The sequence below is a fragment of the Symsagittifera roscoffensis genome, chromosome 7, assembly GCF_963678635.1.
Source record: "Symsagittifera roscoffensis chromosome 7, txSymRosc1.1, whole genome shotgun sequence".
Classification (NCBI taxonomy): Eukaryota; Metazoa; Xenacoelomorpha; order Acoela; family Convolutidae; genus Symsagittifera; species Symsagittifera roscoffensis.
Genome location: NC_087068.1, coordinates 3,399,275 through 3,425,126, shown reverse-complemented (window position 1 = coordinate 3,425,126; position 25,852 = coordinate 3,399,275). Strand labels below are relative to the sequence as shown.

Here is a 25,852-nt window from a genome sequence, read left to right as displayed (position 1 = left end):
CTCAAGACTACAACTCATCTTTTCGTGCAGTCTCATTATCTTTCTCGACTCCCCCTGGACACGTCATTGGTTCCCATCATCAAAGTAACCGTGTACATCTTCACCATGTCTAACATCTCCAGTGACGCCAACATCTGCGGCGTTGCAGCTCCAGAAAAACTCAAGACTCCAATTTGCCAATGTGACTGGATTCGCGTCAGCACTCGTATCAGGCTGTCCCCTATAATCAAGTGGACCGCACCCTCTGGTATTAAAGTATCATTGCACTTTCTATTTTCATGTACCAAAGTGTTACTTTTGCAATCGCCAGGTCATTTATTGCACATTTGTGCTCGTCTCAAAGCTCGCGCAAAGCTAACAGACGACTCGAAAAACAACGTCTCCATCTTTCACCGCCGGACCGCCGGAGCATGTGCTTGAAAAACCCAGTAATCAGGAATTTCAACCTTGGTGATTCTGCATAGCGAGTGTTCGGTTGTACAGTTAAAAAGTATCGATTTGCGAAAGCTAATTTTCGAAATTTTTCGATGATAGTTACGTACTGCATACATGTGATTAATCCTTCCACAAAAAGTGACGGAGCTCGGGATCACCTTGTTGTGTTATGCCTTCAGACATTATGATGGATATGTTATAATGGATATCGGCTTTTTATAAGTAATTTAAGCGCAATTGGTGCAACATGCATTTTTAAACTTAAACTCAACAAGACTGCTCGTATCAGGGCAAAGCCCCGAATGTTCCGACTGCCTTTTAAGGTCTATGGAGCGTTAATAACATGAAAAATTTCAAAGTAATAAAAAAAATTTTTTTTTGAAGAAACTTTAGATTTTATGTAAACACATCCCCCCACACGTCATATTAGTAAAAAGTGATAGATTTTGCGGCTATTAAAAAATCAATTATGACATATAAGCTTCCTTGAACCAATTTGGCAATTTGGAACGATATCTATGACGACTTAAATCTCGCTTACGCGTTAATAGCGCGAAATTGATCGCGCGTTAATTGTCGGTAATTGGCCAAAACGGCAATCTTTAAACCCTCATAAATTTACGAAAAAAGATCACAGGTAAAATATCTTTTCAAATTCAAGCTCAGGACAACAATACCTTTCGAACGATAAAAAAATCCCGTCAAAAATGGCTAGTTAGAAAGTCGAAGTTTGTCTCAAGAAAAAAAAACCACCCCGAGCACAAAAATTCCGTTACTTTCGTATCAAAATTCGGAACAATAAAAGTGTTGGCTAGCTTTCCGTTATTTTTTTTTCAACTAAAATCAATTTATTTCAGTTGCTGATGCGTTATTGTGTTCAACTGTGCCACAGAATTAAAAGAAGCATTGAATTAAGGTTGAATTAAGTTGCGTTAGGTTGAAATGTTTGTGTATTATTTCTGACTTTAAAAAAAGGGTAAGAAAGTAAAAAGAAAACAAAAAATGCATTTTGTACATAATTTTGTGTTGTTCGGAAACGACTGAAAAAGAAACGTAAGATTGAATTTATAAAACACAATAGTAACAATTTTAATGTTATTATGAGAAAAAAAATTTCACGCCTATTCTTAATCAAAAAATCCTTGCCTTTTTTGTCTGTCTTCAGTCACTGTGAAATGTTTCATAAGTCAAATCAATGACGTAAAAACTGATTTTTTTTTCAAATAGTTTCAACTTAATGATTGTTATAAAAGTTTGCAATACTTGGACAGCTTTCATGTTTTCCAGTTACATAATTGCGTGCGGCAAAATCCTGTGGATCGACAAAGTCTGCAAAAAAAACTTGATTTCATTATCTACTTTTAGTTGGATGTTTAATTCAACACTTTTTTCTGTATTCAAGTTAATCACATTAATTAGGCTAATTGACCAAACCGATGTAAATTTTGCGCTTTCAGACAAAATTTGACATTTTAATTGAGCATTTTTTTGTACTTTCAAACATTCTCTGAAAGACACTGACGCCAAAAGATCGAAGAAAAAAACACTTGTGACCTTAGTTTGGTTAATATAGTTCAAATGGTATATGAAGTGTGCCTAGTAAGTTAAACCACTCCAAATTGAATAAGGGTAACAAAAAACTCATGACTGGTTCAGTCTATAGATTTTTGTCAAGCAAATTTTGCATTTCCCGCTGAGCGCCCAAAAACCTACTTCTTCAAAGTTTTGATAAATATTTTGTAATGTTTGCGCCTACAGTATGTCGATGAAATATTTGAACAACATTGGTCAGCTAACAATATATATATTTTTTAAAATAATCTGTGTGCACTTTTTATCATACCAATTAGATCAGTTGCCGAATGGAAGCGCAACAAAGCAAGCGTATTCTACTTGCCAATGCCTTAATACAAATTGTCTCCTGTTACGAATTGTCGCCTGTCTCGAAATGTCGCCCTACCAAGATTTTTACTAAAACGATGAAGTATACATTCAAAAACTGACGTTTTAGTTGTTCTTAAAGTTGGATCATAACGCTCAAATCTTATTAGTTGAATATGATTCTAGCGAATTTGAACCTAGATATTTATTTAAAACAATGAAATTCATATAATAATTTGGTAATTTTGGGCAACACAAAAGACCCGGGTATAAATTTGGTGATTTTGGACAACACAAAATATTGGGTATAATGTTCTATGTCCTGTCGTTGTCGTCATCAAAGAAGAACGGTTAAATAAAAAGATCTGGAACAAATTCGAGATTTTTTTTCAAGGATCTCCATTGACATCTGGAATCAAAAGTTTCGGGGGTATTTTTTCATGTCCTATCGTCAGAGATGAACTTGCACACTTGTCTCTCGTTGGTGTGCCCCACTGCCTGCTGGCAAGCCTGAGGGGGGAGGTGGTCGCAGCACTGGGGCTGAACAAGTCTCCTCTGTCTGTATCTGTACTTGTTGGGACAGCTGCTCTCTTCACACGAACATGCAGACCAGTCGCTCCATTCTGTAACTTGACACCTGTCAAAAAAAATCACAATTTTGATTTTTTTTTAGAAAATTTTGGAAAATTGAAAACTGTCAGAAGAAAATGTTTCAAACGTTGCATTAAATTTTAATTTTCAAAACTCTTTCAAAAATTTTCTAAAAAGCTAAAAAGTTTCATGTAGCAGAAAAAAACTCCTTTTTATGAAACAGCAGAGTTTTATTTGGCGTGAATACTAACTGGACATTGGGGAATGGTTTGTTAGGGTCGACAGCCTCGTTGCTCTGTCTGCACGTGTCATTGCCCAACACAGCTGTTCTCCTCAACAACAGTCTAGCCATCGGGTTCCGGAACCACTCCCATCCCCCTTCTCCTCCCCCCGCCTCGTTGTCTTTGTTCACTCCCCCTGCACCCCCGTGGGATGACCATCCACTGCTGGTGAGGAGGGAAATCGTAGCCCCCACCTCACGTTGTCGGGAAACAACCTATCATCAAATGCTTTAATAGAGGGTAGAGCGAAAAATTTTTGGTGTTTTTGTACTTATTTAATGTCATATGTTCTCTTAGTCGCTTGATTAAATACACCCGAGTTTGTTACTATTTTTTTGACAATTTTAATTAGTTTGAAACATTTAGGCTACAGCAATTTAACTTCACCTTCAGCTCATACTTTTCAGCGTGCAGATTCGGACCAAATGAGTAAAAAATCCCGAAACCCGGAAAATAGAGCGATGCAAGGCACGAAAAAAAAGAAGTGTTTATGTGTTGTGCCCGTGATCAGGCGCAGATGTAGGTGTTTCTCGCTCGAGGGGCGGATTTTCAAATGTTTTTCGAAGATTTTGTTGACACTTTAGACAGAAGACCAAATTTATTCTCCGAGCTCTCCCAAAAGACTATAAAGACCCCATTTCAACGAAATTTTTTGGTCTGTAGATTCTTTTTGGGAAAATGTTACTACCTCAAAATTAATATTTGCCAGCGCTAAAAGTACGTATAAAAATGTTAGGGTGGATCAACCAAAAATGGATGTTCTTGTAAAAAAGCCTTCTTTGTGGCACTTTGGGTGGATGCACTTTAGGTCGAATCTCTGAGGAGGAGGGACCCCTCCCCCTTTGTATGTTGATTGAATATTATCATTATACTTATTGCAATATTATTATTACTATTATTATTATACTTATTACAATATAATTATACTTATTATAATATTATTATTATACTCTTTACCTGGAATACAGAAGGGGCCTCCCACGTGGGCTCATGAGTGCCTGCATCGAACAAGCCCAAGTCCAAGTCCATCTCCCGAGTCCACACACACCTGAAAACATTAAGAGAGTAATGATTTAAATATGACTAGCGTGTACCGCACCTCCGGTGCTTCGAATTTTCAACAACTCAAAAAACTATTCATTGAGTGTACTCTGACAGCATTCAGTTACAGGGTTCGTTTTTTTATTCAGGGTAAGTTTTTTTATTCAAGTTTTTTATACAAAATTTGAAGAACCATAAAATTTTTATATAATTTTTAAAATGAACTAAGAAACGCCACATCTGGGAAACTGAAAGCAATTAAGCAGTCGCATTTGAATGCAAGATTTGCAACTCCTGAGAGTATTCTTACAGTACCCAACTACAACGTTGGGAAATTCAAACTTTGAGAATCTTCACCTTTAGTTTTCTAAAATTTTTTAGTCACTTCTCGAAAACTACCAAAATTTGAGCAGTTTTTTTTTATGGCAATATTCGCAATCTTTAAAAGTACACAACTACAGGGCTGGGAATTTCACTTTAACGAATTATTTTGTAATTTGAGTTTTTTGAAAATTTCAAAGAAAATCACAAAAATCGTCGTATCTCCTAAGCAAAAATGTTATGGGCATTTTTGATTGGAGGCCAAACTTTCAACCCTTGAGATTACTCTAACAGCCCACCAAATACAAATTAGGAAATTCACACTTTGAAAAAACCACAAAAAACGTCGTATCTGGAAAACTACAAGGATTTCAGCAGTCAAATTGGGAGGCAAAACTCCCATTTCCTGAGAGTACCCTAAGAGCCTCTACCGAAAAGAATATTTCACGTTTTGCGAAATTTTTCATACCTAAGTTTTCTGAAAAATTTTGAAAAAAAACCTAAAAAAACGTCATATCTCAAAACTTACAAGAATTTGACCATTCATATTCAGAGGCAAGATTCGAAACCTGCTGAGAGTATCTTCACAGATTTCAATAACAGGATTGAGATCTTTAACATTTTGGAATTTTTTAAAAATCTAAGTTTTTGCAAAATTTTTTAAAAAATAAAAAAAACGTCATATCTCGAAAACTACAAGGGTTTGATCAGTGAGAATTGGAGGCATGATTCGCAACCCCTGAGAGTACTCTGAAGGCACCCAACTACAGGGTGAAAATTTCAAAAATTGAGAAATTTTTCAAAATTAAATTTTCTATAAGTTTTTGAAAAATCTCGAAAATTGCCTATCTAAAAGGATTGGGTTATTCATATATGGAGGCCACAACCGCAATAGCTAGGAAAACTCTGACAATTTCCTACTATTGGGTTACTAATTCCAAACTTGATGAAATAAATTCTTAATGTAAACTGGAAAGTCGAAAACAGAACCTTAACCATTGCAATACACGATATAGCTTAAACGTGAAAAAGTTCTTTTGTTAAACATGCGAAAATAATACGTTGAAAAAACTTTAACATGGCGAGATAGTGAAGCCCGCATTTAAATATATAATAGATAATAGATTAAAGTTAAAAAAATTAGGCGACGGGTAGACAGACATAATCAAATTAAGTTAAAAAGCAGGTATACAGACAGACTTAATTTGGCCTCGAAAAAAAAATACTGAAAAATTAATGACCTTGCAGAAAATTGAAAGAAATTTTTTTTTAAAGCATTGCAACATATGATATAGCTTAAATATGAAAAAAAAATTCGTTAAACATGCAAAATTATTATACCTAAACATGGGAGATAGCTGTCACTCGCATTTAAATATAGTATAGATAGATATAATATTGGTGCAATAATGACGTAATAATGATGTAATAATGATGTATTAATTATGTAATAATGATGTAATAATGATGTAGAAATGATCTAAGAAAGATGTAATAATGATGTAATCATGATAATGACAGGAAGTTGAGCAAACTTCAAATGTCACCAATATGTCTTCGGTCGAATTAAAAGTGCCACAAGATAGCGCTAATTTGGACGTAATAAAGTATTGGTTTTATTATCAACTGAAAAAAAACACGATTTGAAAAGTAGCGCTTAAAACAGAGTTGTTGCGTTGAAATTGTACAAGATACACGATATCACAATTTTTGGGATCTAGAGAAAAACAATTCTGCCCTCTACAATTTTCATGACATTGTTTGAAAAAAATTTGAAAAATTTTGACTTTTTAAGTTTCATTTCTTAATTATGTCGCCCCCTGTACGCTAAATTAAGTAGAAAGATAGTAAATGTTTTGCGTGTGGTAAATTTTTTCTCAGAACAAACGGCTTGCTTCAGTTTGGAATGATTTACTGTGTCGCTTACGCTTTGAAAAAATCAAACATATGGCTCGTTTGTTATTCCAGTTTGGAATTTTGGATCATTATCGTAAATGTAAACCCAAAATCAATGGCCTTTAATTTTGCAAGAAAAAACCACAAATTATCCATTACAAAGCCAAACTAAGCATTTTGTGAATTGTAAGTGGATTCACCAACAAGGACGCTCTCTTTGTTTTTCTTGTTCTTTCATTTACTTTGATCGTTCCGACACAATTTTAACTTGTTCAAAGACTTCTCTCTGGAATCGAGGAACATACATACACAAATTTTTGTGCCTACCCAGTGCACAGTTTGACCTCGTAATGACAACATTTTTCAATTTTTGAGCCTTCAGTATCCATTTACAAACTACAAGAAAACGTTTTTTTTTCAAATTGCTATCGAAAAAGTTCAAACTTGTCAGGAGAAAAACCGTAATCCGAGTGCAAATATTCCGTTGTTAATTTAGGCAGAATAAAAAACAAGCCAACTTTACCTTTTCCGTCAAAACTTTGAAATTAAAAAATCAAAATTTGTCTGAAAAAAATAATCACACCGAGCACAAATATTCCGTTTCTTTCGTTACGAAAGTCGGAAGAACAAACTATTTGATTGAGCATATTATTGTTTCATTATTATTTTTTCTCTTTTCATTTTTTTGAAAAATTTTACTTCCGCTCAAAATATCAAACTGTGGATTTTGCTTTAGGAAACGGTTTTTCATTTTGCTAATTTGTAGTTTTTGTACTTTCTTGTATTCCAAATTATTTAGGAAACAAGGCAAACGTAAGGATTTATTTGTGGATTACAACGCCAACCCAGACTGCTCGTATCAGGACGAAGACCTGAATGATCCCACTGCCTTTTAAGGTCTAAGGAGCAGTAGTAACATGGAAAACTTAAATGTAACGAAGTAAAATTAAATTTTTTTAAGTAAAAATTAATAAAAAATGAGATTTTTTTTGAAAATATCCCCCCACACTCCATATTAAGTACAAAGTGATAGATTTTTCTCCTAGTAAAAAATCAATTATGGCATATAATCTTCCTTGAACCAATTTAGAACGATTTCTAAGACGGATTAAATCTCGCTTACGCGTTCATAGCGCGAAATATATCGCGCGTTAATTGTCCCAAATTGGCCAAAATGGCAAACTTTAAACCCCCATAACTTTACGAAAAATGGCCACAGGTGAGATATCTTTTCAAATTTAAGCTCAGGACAACAATAGCTTTCGAATGATATAAAAAATATTTGTCAAAAATGGCTAGTTAAAAAGTCGAAATTTGTCTGAATAAAAAAACCCACCCCGAGCTCAAAAATCGAGTCTGAAGATTAGCTTTTATATACGTTTTGATTTACTGAGTAAAATTTTCACGTTGTAATTTTTCAACGCTGGAAAAAAAATAGGACTTGGTTTTGTTTGTTGCTCGAATCACGATTCAAAGCACAGTTTTTCTGTTTTTCGGATTTTCTGAACCAATATTGAACTAATACTGACCATAAAGCGGCAACCAATTAAACAAGACTGCTCGTATATCATGGCATAGCCCTGATTGTTCCGGCTGTCTTCTAGTTCATATCAAATAGTTTTTGTGAAAAGAAAATATTGAAAACCTATAAATTTTGATTAATATGAAAGTGTGAAATTTTGAGTCGTGCGAAATTAAAAAGACCGATTAGCTAGCCTCAATTCAGTTTGGAACGACTTTGTTGTGCGGGATAAGTAATTCGCCACGCATAAGTTATTCGCTTTATACTCTCAGCGTTATGAATAAATTCTTCAAAGCGCGCATAATTTAGTCAAGAACATGGCCAAATTGGCAGTTTTCAAAACCCCAGAACTTTAAAAATTGGAGGTAAAATAACTTGTTAAATTTGAACTTAGAATGTCAATATCTCCAATGGGGGTAAAAAAAAATTTCGTTAAAAATGATTATTTCGATCGGCGAAAAGTGACTGAATAAAAAAACCACGCCGCGCATAAATGTTTCGTTTTATTTGAAAGTCGGAAAAATAAGCGAAAGTTTCCTGACAGCGAAATAAGCTGAAGACGCCAGCAGATAGATGATGAGGAATAACACGAGTGAAATTTTACTGATTTTTGTCCGCAGGCCTTAAATATTGAAGTGACAGCAAACTAACGTCAAACCAGTCAAAAGTAGCTCATAAAATGACATTAAAGTGATAAAGGTATCTCATTAAAGTGACAGTGAACACATACTGTTACATTATTGTTTTACAATTGATACATTACTTCTGCATCGATCATTTACATATTGAGACCATTCTGGGATGTTACCTCAAGATCATTGAGGGGGAGTGTAGGAAAACTCAAAAAATAACACTGAATTGCAAAAAATGGAAAAATAATAATTCACAGAGGGAAAATTTTTTTTAAAAATCTTCTTTTCCTTTTTTCCTTTACAAAACGAAGAATAGATTCAGAAGTTTTTGCCAGCAAATTCAGCTCTCCTCACTGCAGGGGCGGATCTAAGATTTTTTTGAGGGGGGCGTATTTTCAAAAATTTTAAAAAATTTTGTCGACCTTTTTTTAGAGTTGTTGCGTTGAAATTGTACAAGATACATGATATCACAATTTTTGGGATCTAGATAAAAACAATTCTGCCCTCTAGAATTTTCATGACATTGTTTGAAAAAAATTTGAAAAATTTTGACTTTTTAATTTTCATTTCTTAATTATGTCGCCCCCTGTACGCTATATTAAGTAGAAAGATAGTAAATATTTTGCGTGTGGTAAATTACTTCTCAGAGCAAATGGCTTGCTTCAGTTTGGAATGATTTACTGTGTCGCTTACGCTTTGGAAAAATCAAACATATAGCTCGTTTGTTATTCCAGTTTGGAATTTTGGATCATTGTCGTAAATGTAAACCCAAAATCAAAACCCCTTAATTTTGCAAAAAAAAACCACAATTTATCCATTACAAAGCCAAACTAAGCATTTTGTGAATTGTAAGTGGATTCACCAACAAGGAAGCTCTCTTTGTTTTTCTTGTTCTTTCATTTACTTTGATCGTTCCGACACAATTTTAACTTGTTTAAAGACTTCTCTCTGGAATCGAGGAACATACATACACAAATTTGTGTGCCTACCCAGTGCACAGTTTGACCTCGTAATGACAACATTTTTCAATTTTTGAGCCTTCAGTATCCATTTACAAACTACAAGAAAAAGTTTTTTTTTCAAATTGCTATCGAAAAAGTTCAAACTTGTCACGAGAAAAACCGTAATCCGAGTGCAAATATTCCGTTGGTAATTTAGGCAGAATAAAAAACAAGCCAACTTTACCTTTTCCGTCAAAACTTTGAAATTAAAAAATCAAAATTTGTCTGAAAAAAATAAACACACCGAGCACAAATATTCCGTTTCTTTCGTTACGAAAGTCGGAAGAATTAACTATTTGATTGAGCATATTATTGTTTCATTATTATTTTTTCTCTTTTCATTTTTTTGAAAAATTTTACTTCGGCTCAAAATATCAAACTGTGGATTTTGCATTAGGAAACAGTTTTTCATTTTGCTTATTTGTAGTTTTTGTACTTTCTTGTATTCCAAATTATTTAGGCGGAGAAAAACAAGGCAAACGTAAGGATTTACTTGTGGAATAAAACGCCAACCCAGACTGCTCGTATCAGGACAAAGCTCTGAATGATCCCACTGCCTTTTAAGGTCTAGGGAGCAGTAATAACATGGAAAACTTAAATGTAACGAAGTAAAATTAAAATTTTTTTTAAAGTAAAAATTAAAAAGTTTGAGATTTTTTGTGAAAACATCCCCCCACACTCCATATTAAGTACAAAGTGATAGATTTTGTTCCTATTAACAAATCAATTATGGCATATAATCTTACTTGAACCAATTTAGAAAGATTTCTAAGACGGATTAAATCTCGCTTACGCGTTCATAGCGCGAAATATATCGCGCGTTAATTGTCCCAAATGGGCCAAAATGGCAATCTTTAAACCCTAATAATAACGTTACAAAAAATGGTCACAGGTGTAATATCTTTTCAAATTTAAGCTCAAGACAACAATAGCTTTCGAAATGATGTAGAAAAAAATCCGTCAAAAATGGCTAGTTAAAAAGTCGAAATTTGTCTGAATAAAAAAACCCACCCCGAGCTCAAAAATCGAGTCTGAAGATTAGCTTTTATATACGTTTTGATTTACTGAGTAAAATTTTCACGTTGTAATTTTTCAACGCTGGAAAAAAATAGGACTTGGTTTTGTTTGTTGCTCGAATCACGATTCAAAGCACAGTTTTTCTGTTTTTCGGATTTTCTGAACCAATATTGAACTAATACTGACCATAAAGCGGCAACCAATTAAACAAGACTGCTCGTATATCATGGCATAGCCCTGATTGTTTCGGCTGTCTTCTAGTTCATATCAAATAGTTTTTGTGAAAAGAAAATATTGAAAACCTATAAATTTTGATTAATATGAAAGTGTGAAATTTTGAGTCGTGCGAAATTAAAAAGACCGATTAGCTAGCCTCAATTCAGTTTGGAACGACTTTGTTGTGCGGGATAAGTAATTCGCCACGCATAAGTTATTCGCTTTATACTCTCAGCGTTATGAATAAATTCTTCAAAGCGCGCATAATATAGTCAAGAACATGGCCAAATTGGCAATTTTCAAAACCCCAGAACTTTAAAAATTGGAGGTAAAATAACTTGTTAAATTTGAACTTAGGATGTCAATATCTCCAATGGGGGTTAAAAAATTTTTTGTTAAAAATGATTATTTCGATCGGCGAAAAGTGACTGAATAAAAAAACCACGCCGCGCATAAATGTTTCGTTCTCTTTGAAAGTCGGAAAAATAAGCGAAAGTTTTCTGACAGCGAAATAAGCTGAAGACGCCAGCAGATAGATGATGAGGAATAACACGAGTGAAATTTTACTGATTTTTGTCCGCGGGCCTTAAATATTGAAGTGACAGTGAACTAACGTCAAACCAGTCAAAAGTAGCTCATAAAATGACATTAAAGTGATAAAGGTATCTCATTAAAGCGACAGTGAACACATACTGTTACATTATTGTTTTACAATTGATACATTACTTCTGCATCGATCATTTACATATTGAGACCATTCTGGGATGTTACCTCAAGATCATTGAGGGGGAGTGTAGGAAAACTCAAAAAATAACACTGAATTGCAAAAAATGGAAAAATAATAATTCACAGAGCGAAAAATTTTTTTTAAAAATCTCCTTTTTCTTTTTTCCTTTACAAAACGAAGATTAGATTCAGAAGTTTTTGCCAGCAAATTCAGCTCTCCTCACTGCAGGGGCGGATCTAAGATTTTTTTGAGGGGGGCGTATTTTCAAAAATTTTAAAAAATTTTGTCGACCTTTTTTTAGAGTTGTTGCGTTGAAATTGTACAAGATACACGATATCACAATTTTTGGGATCTAGATAAAAACAATTCTGCCCTCTAGAATTTTCATGACATTGTTTGAAAAAAATTTGAAAAATTTTGACTTTTTAATTTTCATTTCTTAATTATGTCGCCCCCTGTACGCTATATTAAGTAGAAAGATAGTAAATATTTTGCGTGTGGTAAATTACTTCTCAGAGCAAATGGCTTGCTTCAGTTTGGAATGATTTACTGTGTCGCTTACGCTTTGAAAAAATCAAACATATGGCTCGTTTGTTATTCCAGTTTGGAATTTTGGATCATGGTCGTAAATGTAAACCCAAAATTTTTTTAGGTCGACCCAATTGATTTTTCGAGCCCTCCCAAAACACTAAAAAGTGTCCCTGTTTTAGCCTAATTTTCTGCGCCGCAGGCAAAATTTTGAAAAAAAAAAATGGCCAAAAAAGGCGTTTTTAGGCTCTTTTTGGAAAACTTTTACCAAAAAATTGCATTGTTTCGGTACGCGCCCTCAAAGTTATTATATATTGGCGCCAAAGGCGCGTTTATAAAAATTTTAGGGTCCCTCAGCAAAAATGGGTATCTCAAAATAGTACGAAGGGGAACCCTTTGTGTCGGCAGTGGGTCGAATCACTGAGAGAAGGCGTCCGCCCCCCGCCCTCCCCCTAAATCCGCCCCTGCCTCACTGTTAGTTGTTAATATTATCATTTTATTTAGCTTTGATTATAGGGCAGTACCTGTTTGAGCATAAAGAGACACTGTCTGTGCCTGCGAACCAGTCTGTTGTGGGGTACATGGAGGCGAAGAATGATATGAAGTGGGCCGAGGGGGTCACCCCCATCTGGCCACTCACCACCCCCTCCCCCCTCTGCAGGTCTGGCATCCGGATCACAGTGCGCAGGAACTGCTGCTGCAACAAAACAACAACAACTACGCTGAAGTTAATGAGAACAATAGCGAACTCAAGGAGCAGGGGGGCTGCTTCTCTTATCTGTGCTGTGTTATACAGTCTCTCCCTTTAAACTATTTTTCGATGTCCACTTTTGGTCGACCGGTGATAAAAATTTTCTAAGCGCACACTTTTCTTACAAGGAAATTTAATTTTTTGATTGAGCAAAAAAGAGGTCCTTCATAGTGTTTTGAGAGAGCTCGGGAAATCCATTTCATCGAACTTAAAAAAAGTCAACAAAATGTTTGATCTTACTTTTAAAAAACCCTCCCCCTGGAGAAAATCCATGATCCACCCCTGGATGGGTGTATTTTTTTTTGTCAAACTATTTTTTCCGTTTCTTATTAAATGAGCTATTAAGATTTAAAACAGCATTTTTTCAGTAATGGTATCGATTTTAACTTGTATTGATTTTAACTACAACATCATTGAGAACAAAAAATCCGGAATCTTTTAAATAGTTTGAAAATAAATCGTGTGGTTCTGGGATTTCGAGAAAAGACTATTCAAGATATAGCTTCTTCTATTAGCTGAATCAACTGAAGCTTTATGGAGTTGTATTCGCTGGTAATCGATTGGTTTTCCACGTTATCTGAATCAACCTGCAGACCAAAATGTGCCAGAATTTCGCTAAGTTTCCATTCAAAATCTGATTTTGGCGCACGATTTTATAAATTGGGAATCAATCAACGGTCGAGATTATTGTAGGAATACTGTAACTAGGAAGCATAATCTCACTATTTTGCAATAGATGATACCAGAAAAATGTCCTGGCAAAATGTTCAATTGAAATGTGGGCTTTTTCCAGTTCACCCCCTTTGATTTTTGCTGATTTTTGTCTTCTAAGAGACCCTTGTAAGAACTTTAAATAATAAATGAAGCATGACTATTTGCACTATCGGCATACAAAAAAAACATGTCTTCGAACCTTTTATGTTTTTAAGTCATTTAAAATTCATTTAGAAAATCATGAGTCAAAATCAGAAAAGAAGAGAAGTGAAGAAAGCCCTCAATAGTTATCGAAATCGTTCAATCAGTGTCTAACGTTCTGTTTGAGGTGGTTTTCTAGGAATGTGGCTGTGACCATCTCCTGGGAGATCTCCTTCCTCAGGTGGGGAGGGGCCATCTTGTCCTGCTGGAACAGACTGAACCCCCCCGAGTGAGAGGCCCCCACCAGACCACGCCACCCACTACGCAACTCAAGTCGCTCTGAAATCAAATCTCAAGTAAAATCAATTTCTTAATTCCCTCTCAAATCAACAACTTTTTGTATCAAAAAGTATTAGAGCTTCTAAGTAAAAATTGCAAACATGTCAAAGTTAGCCCGTTTTGGTATTATTTCTAGAAATTTTTGAGAACTATTTTGTTAAATGAAGCCATATTCTTCGAACCTCAAAGATGAGCTACCCGAGTTGAGCTCACAGTATTAATCATTGACGAAAAATTGCTAATCAGCTTTAATTACCTTTTCATGGATGATTCCGTGCTATTTCATAGATCGATTTATTAGCTTTTTTCTCTTTTTTTTTGCTAAAAACGGCCATTTAAGCTCAATTTGCTAAAATCTGTTAAAATAGTGCTTTTAGTTTTAAGATTTTTTTCGTATAAACAAAAAGACTTCCAGGGTGCAAAGATTTTAAAGAAAGCGTTTAAGTTTTTTTTTGGCTTGTCCTTTTTAAGTCGCCCTATTTTCAGTCCCCACTGTTTCAAAATAGTTTTCTCGAGAAAGTTACCCCTCCGAGTAAAGAAGTAGAATTGTTGGGGAAATGGAAAAAACCACGAGTTGCTATCCCCTTGGGAGTTAAAAAGAGTCTTAGTAATGGGAACCTATTTAGTTTTTATGGACTATTTCAACTCGAGAAGAACTGAGAGAACACCATATGAGTAATTGGGAGAATCGAAGTCAAATCGCCGCTTGTTTGGAAAGCCGGAACCCAAGCCGGAACCTATATGCAAAATAAGTTGAAGAAAATCATGATTTTGGAGAGACTAGAGTTTTTCTTAAATTAAGCACTTTCATAAGACTGTTGATTTTGTAACTGTTGGTTTCAATTTGATGTTATAACAAACTCCTATTTATTTCAGACTTTAATTCAGTCTTAATCAGGTTTTAGAGTGAACCAACAATAAATTATCGCTTTAATGATAGAACAATTTACAAATCATTCATGAGTTATTGCTGTTTAGTCGCTATTTTTTTCAAGTGCTGAATTAGCAATAACCCAGCGACAGTATTTGCTATTGTGGCACTGAATATCAACAATTCATCGATAGCGGTCGTTTTTTCTCAATTGTTCTTCGCTAATTTTCAATCTGAACTGATCACTTAGATCATCAACAATGTGTTTAAACGTTTTTAATTTTACAATGGACTACAATTAAACTTTAGAAGTTATTTACATGATTATTATTTGACCCAGAGCAACCCAATAGTTTTGATGCATAAACAGCCTTTCGTTACAATTTTCAGCAAAAAAAACATAACTCACTATTGATCCCCAGCTCCATTTTGCCTTTTTTGCAACTTGTTTCATCATAAAACACTCCGGCCAATACAACGCTTTACAATCTGAAAAACAGCTTTCTAGAAAAATAGCTCAAAGTTTTGTGTAAAGTTTTAATTCTGCTGATAGCACTTGCCAGCATCAAGAAGAGTTGTAGAATTGCTTCAGCTAATGCACATAATTGCGCTAACAAGAATAGGTAGCCTGAGATTTTTAAACAAATATAAACACGAAAAAACTTACCTTCACACCCAACAAAACTACCATAAATCTAAATAAACTAATTGATCAATCAATTCTTACTTTCTTTTGCTCTGATTGAAATTGATTTAAATATATCGTCCGAACGAAATTGAGTAACCATTTTTGACATTTAGAAGCTAGAAAAGACATAATAAAAGATGAAATTTGATGAGAAATGACAATTTAGCATGTTGATCTAGCTCTTATTTAGGGCTGGAAGTTATATTTTAAGTCAATCAAATCTAGTTTCTAACTTCTGTGTAGCATAAAAATAAACAACCTTACCAAAAATTCTGCGCCCAGCAGGCATCTGATTTTTTTAAATAAACTAGCTGAAAATTTTCTTAGACAGAGTTTTGTTTGTGGTGCGCAGTTCCTCGCAAATTTTTTGTAAAGTGGCACCGAGTGCTTTTTCAGTCAGATTTAAAGTTATATGTAAAAGGGTCCACTTTCAAAGGGAGGGCAGCCATCCGTTACTGCTTTTATGTATGGCTTCAAAAAGCAGAATTACCATTCCATTGCACAATTTCTTGAATCTTAGAATGAAGATTTTTTTCATATTTCTTCTGTTCTTTATTAACATTATATTTTAAAGCAGAGTCATCCCGGGTTGATGTCCATAGAAGTAAAATGCGTTTCATACAGTTTCATAAATGAAGTCTATGGAAAAAATGTTTATCATACAACATTAAAAAGAGATTTTAAAATTTTTTTTGTCTATTTGCCTCTTTTGAAGCTTTCTGGTCATTAAAAAATATTCAAATTTTCGATAAAAATATTTATCATACAAGTTTCATGCATGAAATTAAGTATGAAACCAAAAATAACAAACAAACTTGTCTGGATAACTTTAAAAAAGTTTAAAGAAAAATGTTTAAGATAGAGGGCATTTTGACAATCAAAAACAGTAATTTAATTTCGGTCGGAAAAATTGATTATCATATAATAATCATATATTAAAATTGTTTGATATTCATTTTTTCATAAACAAAAACACAAATTTGACGTAAAAAATTTTTTATCTTTTTTTTGCTTGCAAAATTGCTTTTGTGCTCAAATATAAATTTTACGAAACAAAAACTTTGCATGCAAAATTTGACTTTTTGTGTTTATAACTTAGTCCAGGATGAGTTTTTCACCAAAAAAAAATCAAAAATCACAAAATGTGTTTTTTTTGTTAACATGATTATTATGTTTTGTTTCATTTGCTAAGCTAAAAAGAAATTTGTAAAAAACGGACCTTTTTTTTCTCAACCACCAAAAATTTTAAGCTAAAAACTATCTAGCCATATCCAAAAAGTTAATTTTATGTAAAAATGTTGAAAGTAACTTAAATGGCTAAAATCACCAAATGCAATTTATTTGCGTGGTAACTGCCAGTTACACTCTGGGTTTTCTTATGACAAAAATCCGTGGTAAGTGTGGGGTGAAACAGAAAGTTTCAAAAAAAAATTTTGTATTTTCATTTATGGAAAAAAAGCTTGTCAAACCATTTCAAAGCATTGGAAAAATGCTTATAATGTAATTTATGAGCATGGAAAAAATGCTTATCATGCTATTTTTATACAATTTTTGGGATAAAAAGACTGATGGAAAAGTTCAAATTTTAATTCCAGAGTAAGGAAAAATGCTTGTTATAAAGTTTCATAGTCTGCAAAAAATGCTTATTTTGCTATTTTCATACACTTACTTTTACTTTATGAAATTGTATGAAAGAGTATGGCAAGCATTTTTCTCATATTTGAGAATTGTATGATAATCATTTTTGTCAACCCGTGATTTTTGAAAGACCAGAAGAAATATTGAAACTTTAAAATGGAAACGATGAAAAAGTGCAACCCTACTGTTATATTTGTAAAATTGATTTTTCTCCTAAATTACAAAAAAATTGCCCGTTTTTGGGCACTTTTGGGAAGGTTTTGACCAAAAAATTGCTGTTTTTTGCTCGCGCACCCTTAAAAAATTAGAATGTATTGGCAGCGTAGGAGCCTTTAAAAAGTTGAAGGGTTTTTCAACCAAAAATAGATGTCAAGCAAATATACCAACGGGTGACCCTTTGCTTGGTGAAGAGGTCGAATATCTGAGGAGAGGCGTCGTCCGCCCCGCTAAATCCGCTCTGTTTTTGAAATTATTCGCAAGAAAGTAATTACATTAAAAATAAAACGGTTTTTTAAAGTAAATTTTTTGACTTGCATATTTAGGATTTTTATGTACATTTAAACAATTTTGATCTAGTTTTGATCATCATTTTAATTTGAGAAAAAAAAACATCTTTAAAACGCTACTTAATTCGCGTCTTTAAATCAAATATGACTCTTTATGTAAAGCACGAGTTTGGCCACAAATGTTCTGAAAACAGAACAAGCTTCAAAACTACTGTAGCTTTTTGAAGGAATTTGATTGTTGGATAACAATTTGTACTCAAACCAAATGAACTTATCAAAATTATCTGATTTAGCATTCTTATACTTCAGTTAATCTATAACGTTACTTGTCTAAATGTTTGTTCTGAAGATCAGCTAGTTGAATCTCAATCAATTCAAAATGATGGTACCCATATGAATTACAATCAACCTGGGTTCACCTCCATATACTGAAAATGCTTATCATACAATTCCACCATACATTAAGTGTATGGAAAAAAGCTTGTCAATTTCAAAAAATTGTTGAAAAAAGATATAAGCTAATTTCAGCAGCTGTTTGATTCTAATAAAACAGTCTGGTGATGAAAACACCGAGGTTTTTGTTTTTATTTTTCAAAAAAAGGCTTATTTAACAATTTCCATAAATGGAAATTGTATGACTAGCGTTTTTTGATGGCGAAACAAACATTTTTTTACTAATTTTCAAATTGCCCCAGAAAATTTTTTTTTTGTTTTTTTCTTAACAAATCGAACTTTATGCTCAAACAAGCATTTTCCAAAAAAAATGTTTTTGAATGCAAAATTTACTTTTCTGTGTATATAACGTAGTCCTGGATACACTAATAGTGGACTTTTTTCCTTCTCGTTTAATATATATATTTTTCAAAAACGTTGCAAACTCCTGTTTTTTTTGTATGGCATGTTTTTGCATGCCTGGATTAATCTCCGATAAATAAAAAAATCAAATTTCAAAAAGAATCATCGTTAGAAAGTTTTGCCAAAGTTTAAAAATTTTGTTACTCTCTTTATATAATATGCAAGACAGCTGTAGAACAGTTCAGGTCGCTTTCTATGCATTAGAAACGCAAGACCGCCCAACTTTTGGTTTTTTGAGCAAAACAAGGTCTTTGTCACTTGTGTTCGGTTACAAAAACAACCCAAAATTTATTTTTTAGAAGTTGAATTTAGAAAAAAAAACAACGTTTTGGTTTATGGAAAAGTATTTATCATACAACTTTCAAATATGGAAAAAATGATTAACATAACGATTTGGTGTACAATTTTTTGTACGCATGGAATTGTATGGAAATGTATTTCAAGAAGTTTTTAGCATATATTGATATCGATATACCAGCAATCAACAAAAAAAAATTTTGAACGATATAACATAGAGGTTCAAATAACCTCTATGTTATATCGTTCGACTAGTAACCTGCTACAATTTGTACTCAGACCAAATGAACTTATCAAAATTATCTGATTTAGCATTCTTATACTTCAGTTAATCTATAACGTTACTTGTCTAAATGTTTGTTCTGAAGATCAGCTAGTTGAATCTCAATCAATTCAAAATGATGGTACCCATATGATTTGGTGTACAATTTTTTGTACGCATGGAATTGTATGGAAATGTATTTCAAGAAGTTTTTAGCATATATTGATATCGATATACCAGCAATCAACAAAAAAAAATTTTGAACGATATAACATAGAGGTTCAAATAACCTCTATGTTATATCGTTCGACTAGTAACCTGCAACAATTTGTACTCAGACCAAATGAACTTATCAAAATTATCTGATTTAGCATTCTTATACTTCAGTTAATCTATAACGTTACTTGTCTAAATGTTTGTTCTGAAGATCAGCTGGTTGAATCTCAATCAATTCAAAATGATGGTACCCATATGAATTACAATCAACCTGGGTTCACCTCCATATACTGAAAATGCTTATCATACAATTCCACCATACATTAAGTGTATGGAAAAAAGCTTGTCAATTTCAAAAAATTGTTGAAAAAAGATATAAGCTAATTTCAGCAGCTGTTTGATTCTAATAAAACAGTCTGGTGATGAAAACACCGAGGTTTTTGTTTTTATTTTTCAAAAAAGGCTTATTTAACAATTTCCATAAATGGAAATTGTATGACTAGCGTTTTTTTGATGGCGAAACAAACATTTTTTTACTAATTTTCAAATTGCCCCAGAAAATTTTTTTTTGTTTTTTTCTTAACAAATCGAACTTTATGCTCAAACAAGCATTTTCCAAAAAAAATGTTTTTGAATGCAAAATTTAATTTTCTGTGTATATAACGTAGTCCTGGATACACTAATAGTGGACTTTTTTCCTTCTCGTTTAATATATATATTTTTCAAAAACGTTGCAAACTCCTGTTTTTTTTGTATGGCATGTTTTTGCATGCCTGGATTAATCTCCGATAAATAAAAAAATCAAATTTCAAAAAGAATCATCGTTAGAAAGTTTTGCCAAAGTTTAAAAATTTTGTTACTCTCTTTATATAATATGCAAGACAGCTGTAGAACAGTTCAGGTCGCTTTCTATGCATTAGAAACGCAAGACCGCCCAACTTTTGGTTTTTTGAGCAAAACAAGGTCTTTGTCACTTGTGTTCGGTTACAAAAACAACCCAAAATTTATTTTTTAGAAGTTGAATTTAGAAAAAAAACAACGTTTTGGTTTATGGAAAAGTATTTATCATACAACTTTCAAATATGGAAAAAATGATTAACATAACGATTTGGTGTACAATTTTTTGTACGCATGGAATTGTATGGAAATGTATTTCAAGAAGTTTTTAGCATATATTGATATCGATATACCAGCAATCAACAAAAAAAAATTTTGAACGATATAACATAGAGGTTCAAATAACCTCTATGTTATATCGTTCGACTAGTAACCTGCTACAAAAAAAAACAAATCGAGTCGAGATTGTTCCATTTTTTGGGTAGAATGTTTTTTTTTGTGTTTTGGGTAGAGTGTTTATGTGGTTTGGGTAGGGTGTTGATTTGTGAAAACAAGTTGCAGCATATTAACTTTGGTACAATTCTGAGCCATAGAGGTCACCATTGCTTTTTATCTAAACCTAACCTTATCTAAAAGTGACAAAATCTTAAAAAAGTTTTGTACGGATCGTTTAAATCAGTCTAGGAGAAAAAAGATAGTGTTCAGTGTTCAATTCGCTTTTTTTCCATTTTAATTCAATAGAACATGTTTATGGTTGCTTAATTCACAAAATCATTTTAGATATTTCTACAACCATTGTAGCTTTTTCACTGAACATTTAAAATAGGTACGCCAAATTAACGTCAGCATAAACAAACATTGTTTGGCTGTTGATCTCATTTACACTCTGGTGTTCTTTACCAATTACCTACGGCGTATTTGGTCTAGGTCTTGATTGACATGTCCAGGACTCCTGATACCTCTTGCAGCGAAACCCCAAAATGGGTTTTGATTAGAAGAAAATACCTACAGAGTCGGTGAACATGCAAATTAGAGCTGCTTTTGGAGTTATCAGGCTAGTCTAATTAATTGTCAATAAGTAGTTTTTGCTCTTTTAAGTCTAGAACATTTTGATATTTAATGATGTCTTTAGTTTGAACCAGCCGTTATAAAACGCAATTAAGTCCGATGTTCAAAGAAGTCTTGTGTAATGTGTCTTCTGTATATACCCCCCCTCCAACCCCCACACACCTCGCTGATTTCAACCCTCTCGCCTTCCAAAGGGTTCTTTCTTCTGCTGGTACAATATCGGACCGGCTTTGAAATTTCTCTAAAAGTGCTCCTGGAGAAAATAAAAATTTGACAGGGGGAGCGAGCAAAAAAATGCCACTGCTTGGTCAAAAACGCCCGTAAAGTTTCCAAAAACGGCATTTATAGACAGTTTTTTGTAATCAAACCGAGGTCGAGGCAAAATGATAATTTGCCGAGACATGGTCTTCTATAAATTTTTCAGAAACGATCGTCAAGTTTACCCGGGTTGACGTCAATAAGAAAAAAAAATTATATATGGCGACTATGAAGAAAATGTTTATCATACAATTTTCATACAAAATTTAAAAACTGTATTAAACGTTTTAGAGAAATACGTCTGTTCTACTTCCGTCTTTTGAATCTTTCTGCTCAATAAAAACATGATTTTAGTTTTGGTCAAAAAATGCTTATCATAATATTTTCTTTATGAAAATTGTATGACAGGCATTTTGCTATAGAAAAAATAAAATATTCAAAATTAATTTAACAACGATGTTTCTGGATGAATTTCCATGAGTTTTAAGAAAAATAGTTTTGAAAGAATGCATTTTGACTCTCAAAAACATGATTTTCATTTTGGTCAAAAAACTGCTAATCATATAATTTTCATATATGAAAATTGTATATGCATTTTTTCATAAGCAAAAACAAAAATTAGAGGTGAGAAGTTTTTAATCCCTTTTTTGTTTGCTAACTTGCTTTTGCGCTCAAATATAAACTTTTGCGAAAAAAATTTGCATGCAAATTGTGACTTTTTGTGTTTATAACGTAGTCCAGGATAAGTTTTTGACCCAAAAAATCCAAAAATCACAAAAAATTGTTTTTTTTTGTAAACCCGATTATTAATTTTTTATTTTATTTGCTAGGATTAAAAATATTTTAAAAAAAACAGGCCTTTCTTTCTCAACTACCAAAATTTTCAAACCAAAAATTAGCTAGCCATATACAAAAAGTTACATTTTTGGAATATACTTCCATATGAAAATGAAAAAATTAACGTAGGTGTTAGGAGGGTAAAATCACCAAATTTAGTTTATCTGCGTGGTAACTGCCAGTTACACTCTGGGTTTTCTTATGACAAAAAGTCCAGGGTTAGTGTTTCGAATGAAACACAAAATTTCAAAACACATATTTTTTGGTATTTTCATTTATGGAAAAATGCTTGTCATACAATTTCATGGTATGGAAAAAATGCCTATCATAATATTTCATAGAATGGAAAAAAGCTTATCATGCTATTTTCATAGTATTTTTTTGGTCTATGAAATAGTATGATAAGCATTTTTTGTCAACCCGGGTAGTTTCTGTTTCAAAACATAGCATCATAGCAGATGATATTAAAATTCAAGTAAGCAGCTACTGGTACGAAAATAAAATTTCAGTCGCTACGAAACTTAAGACGACTCGTTTCAGGATAAATAACTCCGACTCAAGAAAACAAGATTGCGAAAACAAAACAAAAATTTTTTAAATACAAACCTTTTTTATCTAGAGTTTCATGGTTATTATAGTTTTTATTACTTATTGAATGATTACTATAAATAAATTTTTACGTTGCCTTTCTGTGTGCTTTAGAACTTTTTAAATGTATGTAGGTGTTTTGTATAGTTTTTGGTTTGTATTCAGTTTTTCTCGTGATAGCTTTCAGGTAGCTATCAGTGAGGTGAAGAAATTTGCTTCGAGCTAAAAATCCGGATCTTTTCGCAAGCTACCGCCACTTGAGTGCAGCTTCAAATCAGTTTTTATGGCAATTTCAAGAACGTTTTTAATTATATGCCGGTTTTTGATTCTAATTCGACTCTAGTTCGACCCTGATTCGAATCTTCTTTGACTCTACTTTGACCGTGATTTGACTCTAATTTGATACTGATATCGCCTTTATTTGGCCCTGTTGCAACCAAAGTTTGACCCTAGTTCGACCCGTGTATCGACCCTATTTTGACCATCAGACTGAAGTTCAATATGATGCTTTGAAAATCTGATAAATATCGGGAGCGTATTTTTGGCCTGTAAAAATTCGCTGGTCGACCGACTTCGGTCTGATCATATTTCCGCCAGTTAGACCCGGGCGATAGGATATATTTACAAGATAGGATAAATTTACAAGATAGGATATATTTACAAGAGTTTTGACCGTCTTGACCCAGGCTCGATATATTTAGACCGACTCGATTCAATCTGTCTATGCTTTGACTGTGTTGGACCGAGGAAAAACATTTCGACGAAACTCGACCGAGCAAAAACATTTGGACCAAGTTCGACCGAGAAAAACGCTTCGTCCGGGTTCGACCGAGAAAAAAACTTTTCGTCTAAGTTCAACAAAGGTTTTTTTTGACCGATAAGCGTTTTGACCAAGAAAAATCATTTCGTTTGTTCGACCGAGGGAAAAAGTTTCGACTGAAAAAAAACTTAATGTGTTCGACGAAAAGTTCGAATATGTTTGTTTCGACTTTGAGTTTGACTATAGTGCCTTCTCGACTATAGATCTACAGTCGAACTCTGACATGTGTTCGTCGGTCGAAACATAAATTGCAAACCTCGACACGGGTTTTGTCGTAAAAAGAAGAAATAGGGAAAATAGCAAGTAAAAAATGTCAACATACACTTTTTAGACTTCAATGTGATTAGTCAAGCTATGTACAAACCTGGGTCGAGTCGACTACCCGGCTCTGGTTTCCAGAAACCCTGGAAGGTTACCCTGTACATGGCACGTCCACAACAACAACTTTGCTCCTCCCCCTTATTGGCATATTGGGAGGTCACGTGAATAATCTCATCAACGAAGAGGGAAATTAAAACAAGTCTCAGGAAAAGAAACGATAAACTAGAAAAAAAAATTTTAATAACTTTCATTTAACTTCACTTAGATTAACAATCATAACTTATTAAATATTAATCGCAAACAGTTGATTGTGTTTGGATTATAATAACAAAAAATTAGTTTTCATTTGAAATGTTAACTAATGTCACAAAATAAAAGGATTGAAAAAATTAATTTTTGAACAATTTTTTTATTTACATTTTTAATGAATCACTGCCTCAAAACTAATTAATTGCAGATTTTTCTTCTGCAAATGTGCTTTTTGGGGAGGCAATTAGCTAATAATGATAAATTAAACCAGGTAAATCTTTCCAAAACAAACAGCAGTGTGTAGGAGACTACTTGCATTGAAGTTATTTTCTAAAACTGCTCTTTCCGCTCTAGAAGAGGTTGCAGTCAACATGAAAAGAAACTCCGGCTTTCTTAGTACCATAATTCTATAATTGGCGAAGAAAACATACAATTGTTGAGAACTTTGGACCCAAAAATCTTGACTTTTAAGGGCAATTTTGCGTTTGTTTGTTTCGTGTCAGATTCAGTATTTAATATCTGTTTTTGTTGCTTAAATCTAAAACAAAAACCAATTTCCAGTCCTAATAATGTACATAAACTCACTCAAGCATTCCTCTTTAAAAACAGCTGACCGTCTATTTATTTCTCGTAAAGCCCTCAGGAAATTAGCTTGTATTTTGAAGTTTGACTTGGTAGCTTTTTCGAAGTTTTGAGTTGTCAGTTATTTTGTTTCAGGGAGAATTATCCAACCCTTAGAGCACCACTTAAGCAAATAAGAAAAATAACGGTCTAATTTTATACTCTAACATGAAATTAACCCGGGGCTAAAATAGGACTGTGTTTTCCGCGAAACTTCAGAATCCTAGAATCCGTTCTTTCTGGACACAAATAAAACTGTCTCAGAATTCGAGGTATTTTCAACAAGAAAGTTACTTGAGCTTAAAATCATAAACATAAAAATATTATTTCTTTATGGTTCTTTTGTTACCCTTTAAAAACTACGAGTATGCAAAATCCTAATTTATTGGTTAAACTGAAAAATTTGAATCGCATTTCAGTGAGCGTCTTTCCCTAGTGAGATCAACCTAAGAGTACTCACATTTAATTGTATTTCAACGAACAAATTTTAAGTCTATTTTAACTTCAAAATAATTGACAAATTGAAATTTTAATTGACTTGAATTTGGTTCACTCTTAAACACTAGTGGTTGTAGGGTGTTTTTTCTCAACCGAGAGAATTGGTACTGCACCAGAAATTGTGTTTCTAATGGAATCTGCAACAGATCATTAGTGTCAAGTTTTCAAAACAATCGTATTTTCAATTGTAATTGCGAAACTAAACAGGTGTGATCAGGATTAGTCACAAGTTTATCTCTTCTATAGAACTATACGTGCTTGAAACTACAGTCACCTCAAAGTGTTTAAATAGGAGTACAAAAAACTAGATTTGGAGGCAAATTGGGTATCCAAGAAAAAACTACTTTTCTTAAACAATTTGTAAAAAAAATTTATCAAAATTGGGAGC

General features: G+C 33.2%; 2 protein-coding genes across 3 annotated transcripts in view; both read right to left on the bottom strand.

Annotated features, from left to right (window-relative positions):
• The window catches only part of LOC134852180 (oligosaccharyltransferase complex subunit ostc-like), a 506,030-nt gene that overhangs the window by 356,608 nt on the left and 123,570 nt on the right, over positions 1–25,852 (bottom strand). The gene's annotated exons all lie outside the window — the stretch shown is intronic.
• LOC134851404 (spondin-2-like) lies at positions 2,522–24,829 on the bottom strand. 2 transcript variants are annotated; one of them, XM_063867472.1, is made up of 6 exons: positions 24,140–24,829; positions 13,871–14,034; positions 12,614–12,783; positions 4,146–4,236; positions 3,159–3,403; positions 2,522–2,953 (listed from the first exon to the last, which is right to left on the bottom strand). In XM_063867472.1, the coding sequence occupies exons 1-6, from the start codon at positions 24,345–24,347 to the stop codon at positions 2,755–2,757; spliced, it is 1,077 nt and encodes a 358-aa protein (XP_063723542.1). In that variant the 5' UTR covers positions 24,348–24,829; the 3' UTR covers positions 2,522–2,754. The 2 variants fall into 2 exon arrangements, with proteins under 2 accessions (XP_063723542.1, XP_063723541.1); XM_063867471.1 differs by having other exon boundaries at positions 2,525–2,953; positions 12,614–12,786.

What these genes read in the sequence shown, in the direction of transcription:
- LOC134851404 (XM_063867471.1), bottom strand. Translation starts at nt 24,347, where the DNA reads ATGAAAGTTATTAAAATTTTTTTTTCTAGTTTATCGTTTCTTTTCCTG. An exon ending in GGGTAGTCGACTCGACCCAG is followed by an intron (nt 14,035 to 24,139) that starts GTTTGTACATAG and finishes ATTTGATTTCAG; the next exon opens with AGCGACTTGAGTTGCGTAGT. An exon ending in AAAACCACCTCAAACAGAAC is followed by an intron (nt 12,787 to 13,870) that starts GTTAGACACTGA and finishes GTTTTGTTGCAG; the next exon opens with CAGCAGTTCCTGCGCACTGT.